This window comes from Schistocerca serialis, chromosome 7 (assembly GCF_023864345.2).
Source record: "Schistocerca serialis cubense isolate TAMUIC-IGC-003099 chromosome 7, iqSchSeri2.2, whole genome shotgun sequence".
Lineage (NCBI taxonomy): Eukaryota > Metazoa > Arthropoda > Insecta > Orthoptera > Acrididae > Schistocerca > Schistocerca serialis.
The window spans coordinates 20618980-20633214 of NC_064644.1; the positions used below are offsets into that span (position 1 = coordinate 20618980).

At 43.4% G+C, this 14235-nt stretch overlaps 1 protein-coding gene across 1 annotated transcript in view; it reads left to right on the plus strand.

Moving 5' to 3' along the window:
- Positions 1 to 5971: 5971 nt before the first annotated feature.
- LOC126412765 (neurobeachin) overlaps positions 5972 to 14235 on the plus strand; it is a 1487907-nt gene continuing 1479643 nt past the window's right edge. The window contains exon 1 of the mRNA XM_050082518.1: positions 5972 to 6071. Coding sequence (XP_049938475.1) covers positions 5988 to 6071 — 84 coding nt within the window. The 5' untranslated portion in view covers positions 5972 to 5987. The remainder of the gene's footprint in view (positions 6072 to 14235) is intronic.

Genomic DNA, 14235 nt, shown 5'->3' on the forward strand with positions numbered 1-14235 from the left:
TTTACGGTAAATAAATTTAAACCATGAGTAATAAGTCTTCGTAGTTAATGTGCGCTGTTCATGCCTTGTTTATCTTTTACTGGAATAAATTTGAAGTCCCAACAATGCAAATTGTTCTGATGGAATTACATTTTCCTAGAGACTTACGAGTCTCAACTGTATCTTCGATAAGGATAGAAACTGAAGTAATTAATTAAAATTCGTGCCATGGTCGCTGCACAGACTACTGTAGTCCAATGCCCTCCCTTAGCAGGAGACCCGGGTTCATGTCCCTGCCTTGGCACAAATTTTAATTCATTATCGAATGAAAATTGTCGTTGTTATCTAGCTTTGTCATTAGTTGCCGGACTGCACGCCAACTTCATCCACAGCTGGGCTCCCCCACGTCACTGGCAGCCTGGTTAGGAACTAGTTGCGCGGTGAGCTGGCAGGGAGCGCTCTTCTGCGGCATGGCGCGCCGAACCGCTTTGGGGCATTATGAGCAGGGCCCTCCGGCTAGCTCGTGATTTTGGCGATATAACGCGCCATTCGGACAGGATTTATGATATCGCAGAGGGGGGCGTCCAACAATTCTGTAAATCAGTGAAAGCCGAATAACCTCTTGGTATGGGCTAGAGGTGGACCAACGGGTTGTTTGCTTGCTCAGTTTGTTTAGCTCTTTCCCTTGAATAAATCATGCAGTATTTCTGAGAATGTAACAATTTGTTTGCCGGTACATGTACCGATTTCCGTCCCGTTCGGGTAAGTTTCATGTTGCGCCTTTTTTTGTTTTTGTCTTGAGAGTGCATTCTTTAATTTCCTCTTCTCCTTGAATCTAGGAGCACACATGTTTACAGGCATGAAGGTGGTGCTTTTTGCAGTTGAAAACGTCTATTCGCTCGTCCGTCGAACATTCTTGTGTGACAGAATACCATCAGATTTGAATCGCTAATAACTACGGGACTAATAATGCGTAAAGATTGGCTGAGCCCGCAACATATAGACTACGTCTGTTTGTGTTTGCCGCGCAGGAATTACCTCTGCGCAGAACAGAGCTTTCAGACTGGGTGTCCCGACACCGCGGGATGTGAAATAGTAGCATCAAGGGCGTTGCGAGACTAGTACATCCAGAATGATGATGATGATGATGTTTGGTTTGTGGGGCGCTCAACTGTGCGGTCATCAGCGCTCGTACGAAGTCCCAATTTGAACACAGTCCGATTTTTACACAATACATTTTAGCCACTGTCACGAATGATGATGATGGTGGTGAAATGATTAGGACGACACAAATGCCCAGTCCCCGGGTAGAGAAAATCTCCAACCCGGCGGGGAATCGAACCTGGGACCCCGTGATCCAGAGGCAGCAACACTAGCCACTAGACCACGAGCTGCGGACTGCATCCAGAGTGTAAAACAAACAAAAAACTTGCAACACAATCATACAATAGATTCTTCTCTTCGTACAGTGTAATAGGTTATTAAACGAGTGATCGTCCCTTTGGATTCCGCAATTTTGCAATTACGGCGCCACATGCCTCTCTTCGGTTGCTGTACATAGGCGCTCTGTGTCGGGCGATGTCGTAACAACCTCTCTGAGCGGCAATAGTAGAAAATAGTACACACTTCCTTCAGTCCGTATCTGTTTCGATCTTGACATGTCATTGTTTTACTTTTTTCAGAACTGTATAAATTTACTGTCAGAAAGAGACCTTTGGCAGCTTATGAAACATTAAGAACAACAATCAAATAGTGCGCGCCAAACTTGTGTTTGTGCCGCGCCGTCACTCAGTAACAAGAACACAAAAGTGAGGCCGTAAAAACGAAGAATGCTTAATAATGGGATTCACATGCTGTGGAGATGAAGGATGTTCTACGCCGGAGTGTGTGATATGTGGAGAAAGACTATCCAATACTAGCGTGGTACGGAATCGGTTACTGCGCCAAATTTCAACGAAATACAAACACTTACAAGGAAAAACTTTTAACTATTTCAAGGAAATTCTAAGCCAGAAGAAGCAGTAGATTTCTTTGTTTACTAAGAAATTGAAGACCTCTGATAAAGCTGAAGAAGCTAGATATCTCGTAACTTCAGATTGTTGCAAAAAATACGTCATCTCGTGCAGTTCTATAGAAAGTTAGATGGGGAAATTAATGTGGATTTGTCATACATGCAAGATAGCATAAGGCGCTCGCCCAGCCGACGTGAGTCGTGGAATTCATGGTAATATTGAAAAGTTTCGTGTCTGTGAAAAGGTGTTTAATGTATAATTATACTCTACTTAGAAATGAAATAAAAAATTTGAAGTATTATTTGTTACAACAGACTCCCTCTTATTAATATTAATGAAAGGGTGTCTCGTGAAACTGTGTGTGTTAGTAGGAAGTCGCAACCAGAAAAATTTTGGACAGCTGTGATGTAGAGCTGTAAACTCGTCTTGTGTGAAAACACGTTTAGCGAGGACTTTGGTTCGGATGTCTCTGTGAAGAGCTTTCAGAGCACTACTAGTAAGATAATAGCAATATTCGCCGGAATATAGGCCGGCCGCGGTGGTCTCGCGGTTCTAGGCGCTCAGTCCGGAGCCGCGCGACTGCTACGGTCGCAGGTTCGAATCCTGCCTCGGGCATGGATGTGTGTGATGTCCTTAGGTTAGTTAGGTTTAAGTAGTTCTAAGTTCTAGGGGACTGATGACCACAGCTGTTAAGTCCCATAGTGCTCAGAGCCATTTGAACCATTTGAACCGGAATATATGTGAAAACCAGTATTAAATTGAAAATTACAAAATAATGAAACATGTCCTCCCGAATGACTTGCAAATACGTTCGGAATTATAGAGAACGCGAGACAGACGAAAGCTTATGTCGAAAGGAACGCAAAAAGCCCAATGCTGATTGAAAGCGAGAGCTATGGCGCCGTCGAAAAGGAAATGAAAAAATGGCGCATTACACGATGTTGTTACGTCTCTGGCCCATCGAGCGTTATTTTCTTCAATAGTACAGTTCATAATAGCGTATTTCTATCCTATGTATGCACAATACATTACTTTTACCCTAATGACGTTCAGGGTCAAGTCCCAGAGACTGCAGCATTCATCAACCTTATGTAGGTCATTTTGCAGACCGATACTCTCTTCTGTCGTAGCTGCTTTCTTATAGACTACTGCATCATCTGCGAACAGTCTTAAAGAGCTTATTGCAAATTTTGGAGATAAACATATAAGTAAATTAGCTTATTATGCGTATTTTTATTCACTGCTTTCGTTTGGGGTAATTCTTCATCAAGGAAAAAAATTCATTGCACAAAAGCGTGCAGTCATAATAATTGCTGGAGCGCAGCGAAGGTTATCTTTCAGAGATTTATTTAAGGAAAATGAGATAGTCAAAGTAGCTTCTCAATGTATATTTTTCACTTGTGAAATTTGTTATTAATAACCCATCTCAACAGAAAAGCAGTAGCAATATGCATAGCTAAAACAGTAGGAAACAGGCAGATCTTCAGTAATTTGGTTTAAATCTAACTTTGACACAGAAAAGGGTGAATTATGGTGCCTCAAAAATCTTTGGTCACTTACTGAATAGCATCAAAAATTTGAGAGAGCAGCTAACATTTAAAAACAAATTAAAAGAATTTCTGAGTGACAATTTCTTCTACTCAGTAAGAAGAATATATTATATAAATTAGTAGGTAATCTTACAACTAGAAGAAACTTGATCTTGGCGTGTAGAGAAACCTTTTGTTAAATCGACACATTTCACATCATTGCAAAGTGTCGTATTAATGATCTGTGGAATAACTATTAATCTAATCTGCTAGATTATTTGTATAAATTGGAAACATAACGGTCCTATAACACTTCCTTGGTGTACTCCGGAGATTACGTGTGTAGATTTTGTTCCGTTAAGAGTCATATGTTGAGTTCTATCTGCAAAAAAGTCCAGATTCTGGTAGGAAATCATATCCGATACTCGGTAAGCCCGAATTTATTTCACTAGACGGCAGTGCGGAACGGCGTCAATTTAGCTGATTGCGTCGCTTACTAACAGAGCTCCTGTCTGATTGACAAAGTTCCCTGTTTGATGAGAACCGAAGCCATCCACCCGTGCTCGCTCGCCGCGGCCGTGGCGCCTGCGGTGCAGGCAGCCCGCGCGACGCGACGTGTAGCCTGCTCGCATTAAGAGCGCAAGCCGGCAGCCCGCCGCCCCAGACTTAGCCGCGCCCTGCCTTGCCTATCAGGCAAACCGCCGAGCTGTTATGCGCCTCGTCGCAAATCCTTGTTTGCCGGGCTTAAGGGCTGCTAATGGATTGTCAATAACTGCCTCCACAACACCCTGCTGAGCGGCTTAAGAGCTTGCTGGCCCCATTCGCTCGCACAACTTCGCCGACGAACACTCGAGCTTTCAGTTTCGCCATACTTTTCGATTCGCAGTGTTTACTCCAGCCCGTCCAAGAATTTGGCTTCGCGGCTTTGTGGGCGTTGTTTTTTGTGCATTAAACGACATCACAGACTAAAGATGACAGGCAGCAGTTGCGGCGAACTCGCGACGAACTTAATACCCTTGTTCCTGAGTCGCTTTGTAGCAATGTGATCAGTAAGTGCGTATACTGTGAACAAAAGAAAAATTCTGTTTTACAACTGAACATTTGTCTTGTTTTAAATGAGTTATGTTTCTCCTATTCGTGCTAGGTGTCTCGATGGTATATAACTTAAAGGAAATTTATTATTCTTGTATAATTAAATACTTTTTTGTTAATCATTGGCCGCTGATGACGCCGGATATGAACAGATGAAACATGTTCGGTAGGAAAAAAGTAAACATTCAGCTTAAAAAAATTTAATTTTTCTTATCTACTCGACAAACATAATTCAATTATGTTTATGTCGCAACTGTGGGACAATGGCTGCAGTATTAATCCTGTCAGTACCAAGGGAGCTTGGGGGGGGGGGTACGGGGGTACTTTATGCCCACCTTATGAAAATATTGTAATCTAGTCATGTACCTTGTATTTTAAAACTATGAAAAAAATATTTTTAAATTTTTGATTAGAATGCAACACAAAAACATAGGTCTTGCAGATGAGCAATATTTTTCGCATTAAATGTAATATTTATATCTTCAAGTACAGGACTCTTCTTACATATATCTATATCTTTAAAAAGTATGTTGTGAATGAAAGTCAACGACAATTAATGAAATTTGTCTTTTTTTTAAATTTTCTTGTGGTGTTCATAAAGTGCCCTTCGCTCTGCGAACACGAAATGTGCGTTGGTATTGCTAAGGTGGTGCTAAAAGGTATTTTCAGGTTCTGGACACTACATAGACAACAGTACTTATTCCAAAAGGATATTGTTAATAAATGTTCACAACAGTTAAGGGAAATTTTTGAGAATTTCTTTTTGTGGTTTGGGTACAGTAGGTAAATATCTCAGTGCTTTATTTTTAATTTTCATTTCATACGGGCTTTCCCTGAGAATTATATACTAACTTTAATGTCTGATAAATAAAGCAGTACTCAACTCAAATGTGAAGTAGCGGCAGCGAGGTCAGATAGCAGCGAGGTCAGATAGCAGCGCGTCATTAACGTGTTTGTCATCTATGAGCTGCCTTGTATTAGGCATAACATGGATATTTAAAATTGAACACTCGCTAATTTTGGAACTTAATGAATTAATTTCTACCATTCAGTGATTCATTTTCTGTAATCTCAGTACTTATGTATTTTTATCTTTGTGTGTTCATCTCCTAAGTGTGTCGCATCACACGCATATGGGAGACGCTTGCACCGAGGTATGCTCTGTTTAGGTTGCTCTAAGATTCAGGGAAATTACGTTCTGTTGCCCGTTCGACAAATCGTTGTTATGAAACTCTAAAGCGTGAGAGATAAAGTGAAACTGATCGTTTGTTGGGAAATGTGCATGACTGTTTTGTTTTGACCACTGCACCTGTGTGTGAGACTCCCTTGCTTGACACGTTTTCGTCTGTTGCAGCTGGTCGGCGGCGAGTTCGACATGGAACTGAACTTCGTGATCCAGGACGCACAGAACATCAAGCACATGCTGGAACTGCTGGACCACTGCCCGCCCAACCTCCAGGTGAGTCGGCGTCCAGCTCGTTGGGTGTTGTTTGACCAGCCTGGAATTTCTTCAAGGAAACTAACGATCCAGTTATGTTCATCCTAGCTTCCAGCCCGTCAGTAGTATACCTTATTCACACCTGTCTCTTTACTAGCGTCTGTCACGTCGTGAGGGGTCCACTGTCTCTCACGATTTGTCAGACTTATTTTATTGTAACTTTGTGGCTGGGCGCAATTCTCGCCGCCACAGTCGTCGGTTAACCTGAAGGATGAAACTCGTGTGCACTGTAAGTAGTGTCGGGTGGCAGACGCCATTAATCCCTCAACACCTGAATAAACCTCTAATAGGAACAACAAACAGAAAAGCATATTCTGCATGTTGTAATGAAGTGTTATAGAGAACATAAGGTCAAATGTAAGACACATTGCACCTCTCAGGTATGTTTGGGTGAGTCACATATTTGCAACAACAGGCGTTTGGGAATATGTACACTTACACAAACTCATTTAGCAAAAGATTTATGTTTAACATTGTGATCTGTGTGATTAGAAAATGACAAAAAATTAAATAATTACATGCAATGCGCGACAGTTGCTAAGGAGCAACTGTCAGTTAGTACGGGGCAACCGACAAGTGCTACGGAACAGTCGACCAATATAGTAAAAGAAAATGTAGAGTGCTGGGCGTGTTTACTGTTGCGAAGCCTGCGCACGAATGCGGTGTATACATTCGCCATTTCATCCAGCACGGTGTTCGACTAAGAATGTTGGCTGTTGCAGAACCGGTTAGTGCGGCCTTCCCTGTGGTACGGCAACAACTTGTCTGCGGCACATCATTTGAGTGCCGACGACCGCGGACGGCTCGAATTCGGTCAAAGTGTCAGTACTGTGGCCACAGTAATGGCTGTACCCAAAAGTGTCTTTTCGCGATTTAGAAAAGGCTGCTGAAGGTGGAAATGCTATGCGAAAGTATGCTGGTAGTCGCAGGCGGACCACCACATAGCAAGGGGATCGATACGTTGCTCTAGTGGCGAAAAGCAACAGCCATCTCACTCCTAGGCAGACCACTGCAGACCTTGCAACCCCTACCGATACACGTGCCTCTCCAAAAACGATTTCGCGGCGATTAAATCAGGTTGGTTTGCATGCTCGTAAGCTTGTTAAATGGATCCCACTTTAACCACGCCATCGTCGAGAAAGAGTTCGTTAGTGTACGAGCATGTTATAGCGGTTTTGCGTGGAGATTATCACGGATTGTGTCCACCTCTTTAGTGCTTCGGTAGGTCCCAACTTCCTGGTTATGACCGACAATGGGCCCACACAGGACTGCTGAGATGCCGGACACATTGGCAAGTGGAGATACTGAACGTATGGAATGGCCTGCGTACTACCCCTACCTAAGCGATATAGAGCCTGGGATGCTATTGACAGACGAACACCACTTCCCCGAACCGTGCTGGAACAGGAAACCGCCTTGAGACTGCTCAACAGTTTGGTAGCCAACACGACTAACAGTTGCAAAAGGTGCATTAGTGCCAGAGGAGAGCATATTCCTGATTACAATTCAATATTCCGAACTTGTGCTTAAGTTTCGGAAATGAAGTGGCAGTTCGATTTGAAGGCCAGATGAAAGGAAACACAGATGCCAACAAACTGTAAGTAATTATTATTTACATAAAAAACGCTACGTGAACTAGGGTCTGGAAAAATATCCGCTACCAGTCACAATAAAAGGTTATTTATTTGTCACACGACCGGTTTCGGGCTTGCGCCCATCCTCAGGTGTTTATACATTCATGTACATGTTTATACTGTTGGAGATCAGCCGGCCGGAGTGGCCGTGCGGTTCTAGGCGCTACAGTCTGGAACCGAGCGACCGCTACGGTCGCAGTTTCGAATCCTGCCTCAGGCATGGATGTGTGTGATGTCCTTAGGTTAGTTAGGTTTAAGTAGTTCTAAGTTCTAGGGGACTGATGACCTCAGATGTTAAGTCCCATAGTGCTCAGAGCCATTTGAACCATTTTTTTGCTGGAGATCACTATATAAATACAAAAAAATTATTTGCTGGTGGCTAAACAGATACAGATATAAGTGTGTCACCAGCAAATATTTTTTTTTGTATTTATACAGTGATCTCCAACAGTATAAACATGTACATGAATGTATAAAGACCTGAGGATGGGCGCAAGCCCGAAACCGATCGTGTGACAAATAAATAACCTTTTATTGTGACTGGTAGCGGATATTTTTCTACACCCTATGAAAGAACATTCCCGGAGTTCGACAGCATCCACTATGGATAAAATTCAGCTACATGAACTGTTTGACAATCTAAAAATGACAAAACTATGTCGTTCTAGATCCCATTGAAGATGCCTTAGAGTCAGAAAAAGGCGAAACGCGCCTGGAAAAAATAAAGTTGCAGCTAGAAAAGGCTGTTTTATTTACGAAACAAGTATTTCTGTGCTTGCTGCAGAGGATGGCCACACAAACTAACTTTTTATGCTTATCGAAACCGGTAATCGACAATAAAGATAGTTTATAAGCGATCTTGGCTAAGAAGTTCACTTTCTATCGACTAATTGTAACAGATCGCCCATTACCAAGACAGAGAAGTAAACTAAATAATAATAATAATAATAATAATTTTAATAATAATAATAAAACGTTGGTTTCAGGCAGAAACAACAGGTACTCAAAGAGTTGAACGAAGAAAGAGTTGGTGGCGCAGTGATTCAAAATGGACCCCCAGGTCGGATTGTTGAAAGATGAGTAAGGAATGCGGCCCTGTCCGTTTCGAAGGCAGCATCCGAACATTGGGCATAAGCGATCTGGAGAGACCACAGGAACGAGTCGAGGTCGTGTGTAAGGGCGCGGGAAGCAGCAAGTGGGGCCGCAGAGTGTGGGAGGCCAGGCCGCACCTGGAGTCGCGCCAGCCGCCCCCGCCTTCCGGGCGCGGAGTCGATAAACACGGCGGTGCCGGCTGCCGGCTCTTGGCCTCGCTGGGGCGGCGGCGGGGGCGGCGGCGGCGGGGGCGGCCCTTGATGTGGTTGCGAGCGGCGCGCCCTCTGAACGTAGGAGCCAAGTTGCCGCCGCCGCAGAATGCATCCCGGGGCAGAGGCGCGCAGGCCGCGTCTGTCCCAGGCGCTCCTCGCCTTCACGCACGCAGGCCAGCAGGTGGCCGGCGGAACCAGCTCTCGCTTCCACACTCGCAGGTTTCCGGTTTTATATGAAACACTGCGAAAATATTATTCCGGAAGTAAAATTAAAATGTCTCCATTCTGACGCTTCCGATAGAAGTGATAAAATTCGGACAATCTGTGAGGTCAAGTGTACCTGCTGACTGAATTGCTCAGTCTGCGGCTCGCTAGGTTTAATCGTAACTAACCAACTAGTAAAGCTGATAATTACAAGACACAGTCAGTAGCTTCACTGCGCGACAGCGATGGTAATGTTATCGATGACAGTACCACTAAAGCGGCGTTACTATGTTACTAAATACGTCTTTTCCGAAATTCCGTTATCAAAGGAGACGAAGTAAATATTCCTGAATTCCAGTCAAGATCGGCTGCCAAGATCAATAACTCAGAAGCATATATCCTCCGTGTAGGAAAGCAACATAAATCAGTTAGTAAAGGAAAACCGCCCGGTCAGATGGTGTACCAGTTAGTTCGATTTCAGGGGATACTTATGGAATAGCTACCGACTTAAGTATACAACGGCTCGCTCAGTGTAGGATCTGTATCTAAAGACTGGAAAGTTTGCACAGGTCACACCCTGATGAATTACAGACCCATAACACTGACGTCGATTTGCAGTAGGATTCTCGAGCATATGCTGTATTCTAACGTTACCTATTCCCCAGTGCATTTTCTTCTTCAAGACAATTCTCAGCCGCATTCTGCAGGAGCAATGAAGATACTCCTGCATCGTTTTCAATTGGAAATGTCTGATTACCCACAATACAGCCCGTAATTGTCTCCCTCTGAGTTTCATCTCTGCTCACATGAACCGTTGGCTGGGAAGTCAACATTTTGGCACAGACAACGAGCTGTAGGCCAGCGTAGAGAATTGGCGGAAAGCACTAGGGGCTGCCTTCTATAACGGGGGTACTGGAAAGTTGGTACAACGCTACGACAGACGTTTAAACCTGATCGCCGACTATGGAGGTAAGTAGCTGGAAGTTGTAGCTAACTGTTACAAATAAAACAGTTTTGATTTTCACTGTGGTTTCCATTTCGCGACGTATCGTTCCTTACTTTCCGAATAGCGCTTGTATATTCTCAAAAGGCTTTTCGTACCGTTCCTCACAAACTGCTTGTAATCAAATTGCGTGCTTATGAAGTAGCTTGTCAATTGAGCGACTGAATACGTGATTTCCAGTCAGGAAAGTTACAGTTCGTAATAACTGACGGGGAGTCATCGAGTAAAACGGAAGTAATATCTCGCGTTTCCCAGGGAAGTGTTATAAGTCTTCTGTGGTTCTGATCTATATGAACGATTTTGTAATCAACCTGAGCAGCCCACTTAGATCGTTTGTTGATGATGCTCTCATTTACCGTCTTGTAAAGCCATCAGAAAATCAGAACCAAATGCAAAATGATTTAGACAAGCTATCTGCAAAACGCGAAATGTGACAGTTGACCGTAAACAATGAAAAGTGTGAGATCATCCAAATGAGTGCTGAAAGGAATCCGTTAAATTTCGTTTACTCGATAAATCACACATACTTTAAGGCTGTCAATTCAGCTAAATACCTAGAAATTAAAATAACGAATAACTTATATAGGAACGATCACATAGATAATGTTGTGGGAAAGGCAAACCAAAGTGTGCGTTTTTACTGGCCGAACACTTAGAAGATGCAACAGGTTTACTAACAAGACTGCCTACACTACGCTTTCCGTCTTCCGCTAGAGTATCGCTGTGCAGTATAGGACCCTTACAGATTGGGCCGACGGAGAACGCCGAAAAAGTTTGAAGAAAGGCTGCTCGTTTTGTCTTAAAATAAAATAGGGGAGAGGGTGTCACGGATATTATACGTGAGTTGGGGCGACAATAATTAAAACTAAGACGTTTTTCGTTGCGGCGAGATTTTTTCACAAAATTTCCATATCAAATGTTCTCCTCGGAATGCGAAAAAATGTTTTATTGCCACCCTCCTACATAGGGAGAAATGATCATTGTAATAAGAGAAGTCAGATTTAAGTGCTCGTTTTCCCTGCGCGCGAGCAGAGAATAGAAAGGTAGAGAAAAACGAGCAGTTTGAAGGTCGGTCGATGAGGCCTCTGCCAGGCACTTATTTACGGATTGCAGAGTAGTCATGTGGATGTACACGTATTTCGTTAAAAGAAATAATTTAAAGTATTGCACTGAGACTGACACACGAGACATTAGAGTAGGACACAGTCATAACTCACAACTGAAATTCTTGTGGAATTTCTCAGAATGAGAAAAAAAGGATCATTACACCGAGTGGCTTTTTAATTTCACTGTTCAGATATGACACCATGTGATTTAGTACCTCGGTCGTCGTAATACAGTAGGTAGGACGCAGCAGAGTTCGTTTCTTGGAAGTTACGGTGCCCTGAAGGAGAATTTTGCTCCAGACGGGTGCGCAATTTCCTGTGCCAAACGAATGTGTTCCGCGATACATAATGCACAAGATGTTCGACACTAGCCAGCATCTGTTACTGCACATTGTGGTTTGTGGATTATATGTGGCTGCTGGTTTTTTTTGGTACAATTAGACGTTTCTTTTCGACATAACTGGTCATGTTGTCCGAGTCTTCACCCCGCGGTCTGTTTTGATATATTCTCCGCGCTAGTTCTGTGCAACACTCGGCAGAACTACTGCAACCTACATCCATTTGAACAATCTCCCAACCTACTACCCTCTCTTTCCAAATTGACTATTCCTTGCGATCTTCGGATGTTTCCTGTCAACCAATCCATTGTTTTAGTCGAAAGCTGCCTTAATTTGGTTCCTCTCCGTCCCCATTTCGATTCAATATTCAGCGTACAGTACGTTTAAAAAGTTTCTCTTCTCTTTCTGTCTGAACCGTTTATTATACATTTTTCCCTTTTTTTGTACAAGGCTACACCGTAGGCAGATACTTTGAGTACAACCTTAGCTGGAAATATATATTTGATGTTAACGAAACTCCCTTATTCAGAGACGCTTTTCGTGGTACTGGCAGTCTGCTTTTTATGTATTCTTGTTTTCAGCCATCGGCACTTATTTTACTGCCCAAATACAAAACACTCATCTATTAGCTTTAGTTTCTGACTTCCTACTCTAATTCCGTTAGCATCTTCTTTTACATCTTTCTGTAATCACTTTTCATCACGCTATCTAACCCGTTCAACTGTTGCCTGAGTCTCTTGCCCTCTGTTACAGAACTACATTGTCATCAACAAATCCCAGAACTTTCTGAACTGTAATACTCTTTCCAAATTTCTCCTTGATTTACTTAAAAGCTTTCTGACATATGAATTGAATAATATCGAGGATGAGCTGCAACCCTGTCTCATTCAATTCTTAACTACTTTTCCGTTTCATGTCGCTCTACTCCTACAACTGAAGTCTGATTTCTGTACGAGGTGTAGGTAACATGACGCTCCCTACATTTTATCCCTGCTACCCTCAGATTTTTACGCTAGGTAAACTTTCTCCCCGTGGCCGTAGCGGCGTGTAACATTCCGTGCCGTATTGAACGCATCCGACTGTGACCACAGAGCGCTACGGGACGGCTGCGCTAATGAAATAGTTGGCGCTGCGCGTATTCTTGTGTAACGGCGGCGGACTATCCACCGCTAATGCGATTGCTAGGGAAGCGTCGTGACGACAAATAACCCGCGAACAATTAAGCTGAATGACGGGAATTACATTTTGTCACGCCATTAAACAGAAAATTCTCCTTTGCCTTGTTTTCTTTTTTTTTTTCTGGCGGTAATTCTGTGCTCCGCTTGAAGTGTCATGTGCTGCTTGTGGAGGCTCTCGCGACTGTGCTGAAGTAATTTGGAGCTCGAGACACACGGTAGCACTTAGGAACGCCTTTGATCTGCTAAACAATTTTCTGCTGCAAAGATGTCTTTATTATTTCAAAAGCTTTTGGCGCTTAAGTATTTCACGTGCCGCGCAGTAAATGAACCCTTTGTGATTCGCACCGCGTCGGAACGCTTCCTTTGACTTTGCAGCTGTGAGATGGTCTCCTACGTGCTACCAACGCAATTGGCACTGATCTTCTCCACACGGCCTCTTACACTGCAGCGGTTGCTTGGGCTCTTTGATTTACTGTTACAGTATTTTTTAGTTTGCGTTTAACTTCACCACGGCAAATAAGTTTCATAATGAGAGAGGTAAGACTGTTCTAATAACATATGGTCGTGTTTGAATAAACCAATCAAAGCCAACGAAATCGGTGAAATAGAAATTATAGTTTTGTACTGCATTCTCAGCGAACTTCTAATGACCCGCCATCATAAACAGTTCTTATGCTACGAAGCGTTACTGTAAACTTGTAGCCACAGCAGGGGTGTCAGTGATGTCCGGTAATCACAGGCCGACTCCGAACTGTCCACCATGGTATCTTCTATGGAACTGCTTTGTAAGCAGTGCCGAATCCTTACCGCTTTTGGACGTGGCATTCTCGTGTATCTCAACTAACTCTGTGACCTATTATATTTCCGAAACGAAATAAAATGTGAAGAATGCAATTGATCAGGGATGCACCTAAGTCAGGGACTCACACAAGGGGCAGAGATGCACAGCCCATAAAAGTAAACGTACATCACTTTAAACACAGCCGGCCGGGGTGGCCGAGCGGTTCTAGGCACTACAGTCTGGAACCCCGCGACCGCTACGGTCGCAGGTTCGAAACCTGCCTCGGGCATGGGTGTGTGTGTGATGTCCTTAGGCTAGTTAGGTTTAAGTAGTTCTAGGTCCCATAGTGCTCAGAGCCTCATTGCCCTCATGTTTTGGCCGAGCGGTTAAAGGCGCTGCAGTCTGGAACCGCAAGACCGCTACGGTCGCAGGTTCCAATCCTGCCTCGGACATGGATGTTTGTGATGTCCTTAGGTTAGTTAGGTTTAACTAGTTCTAAGTTCTAGGGGACTAATGACCTCAGCAATTGAGTCCCATAGTGCTCAGAGCCATTTGAACCATTTGAATCCTCATGTTT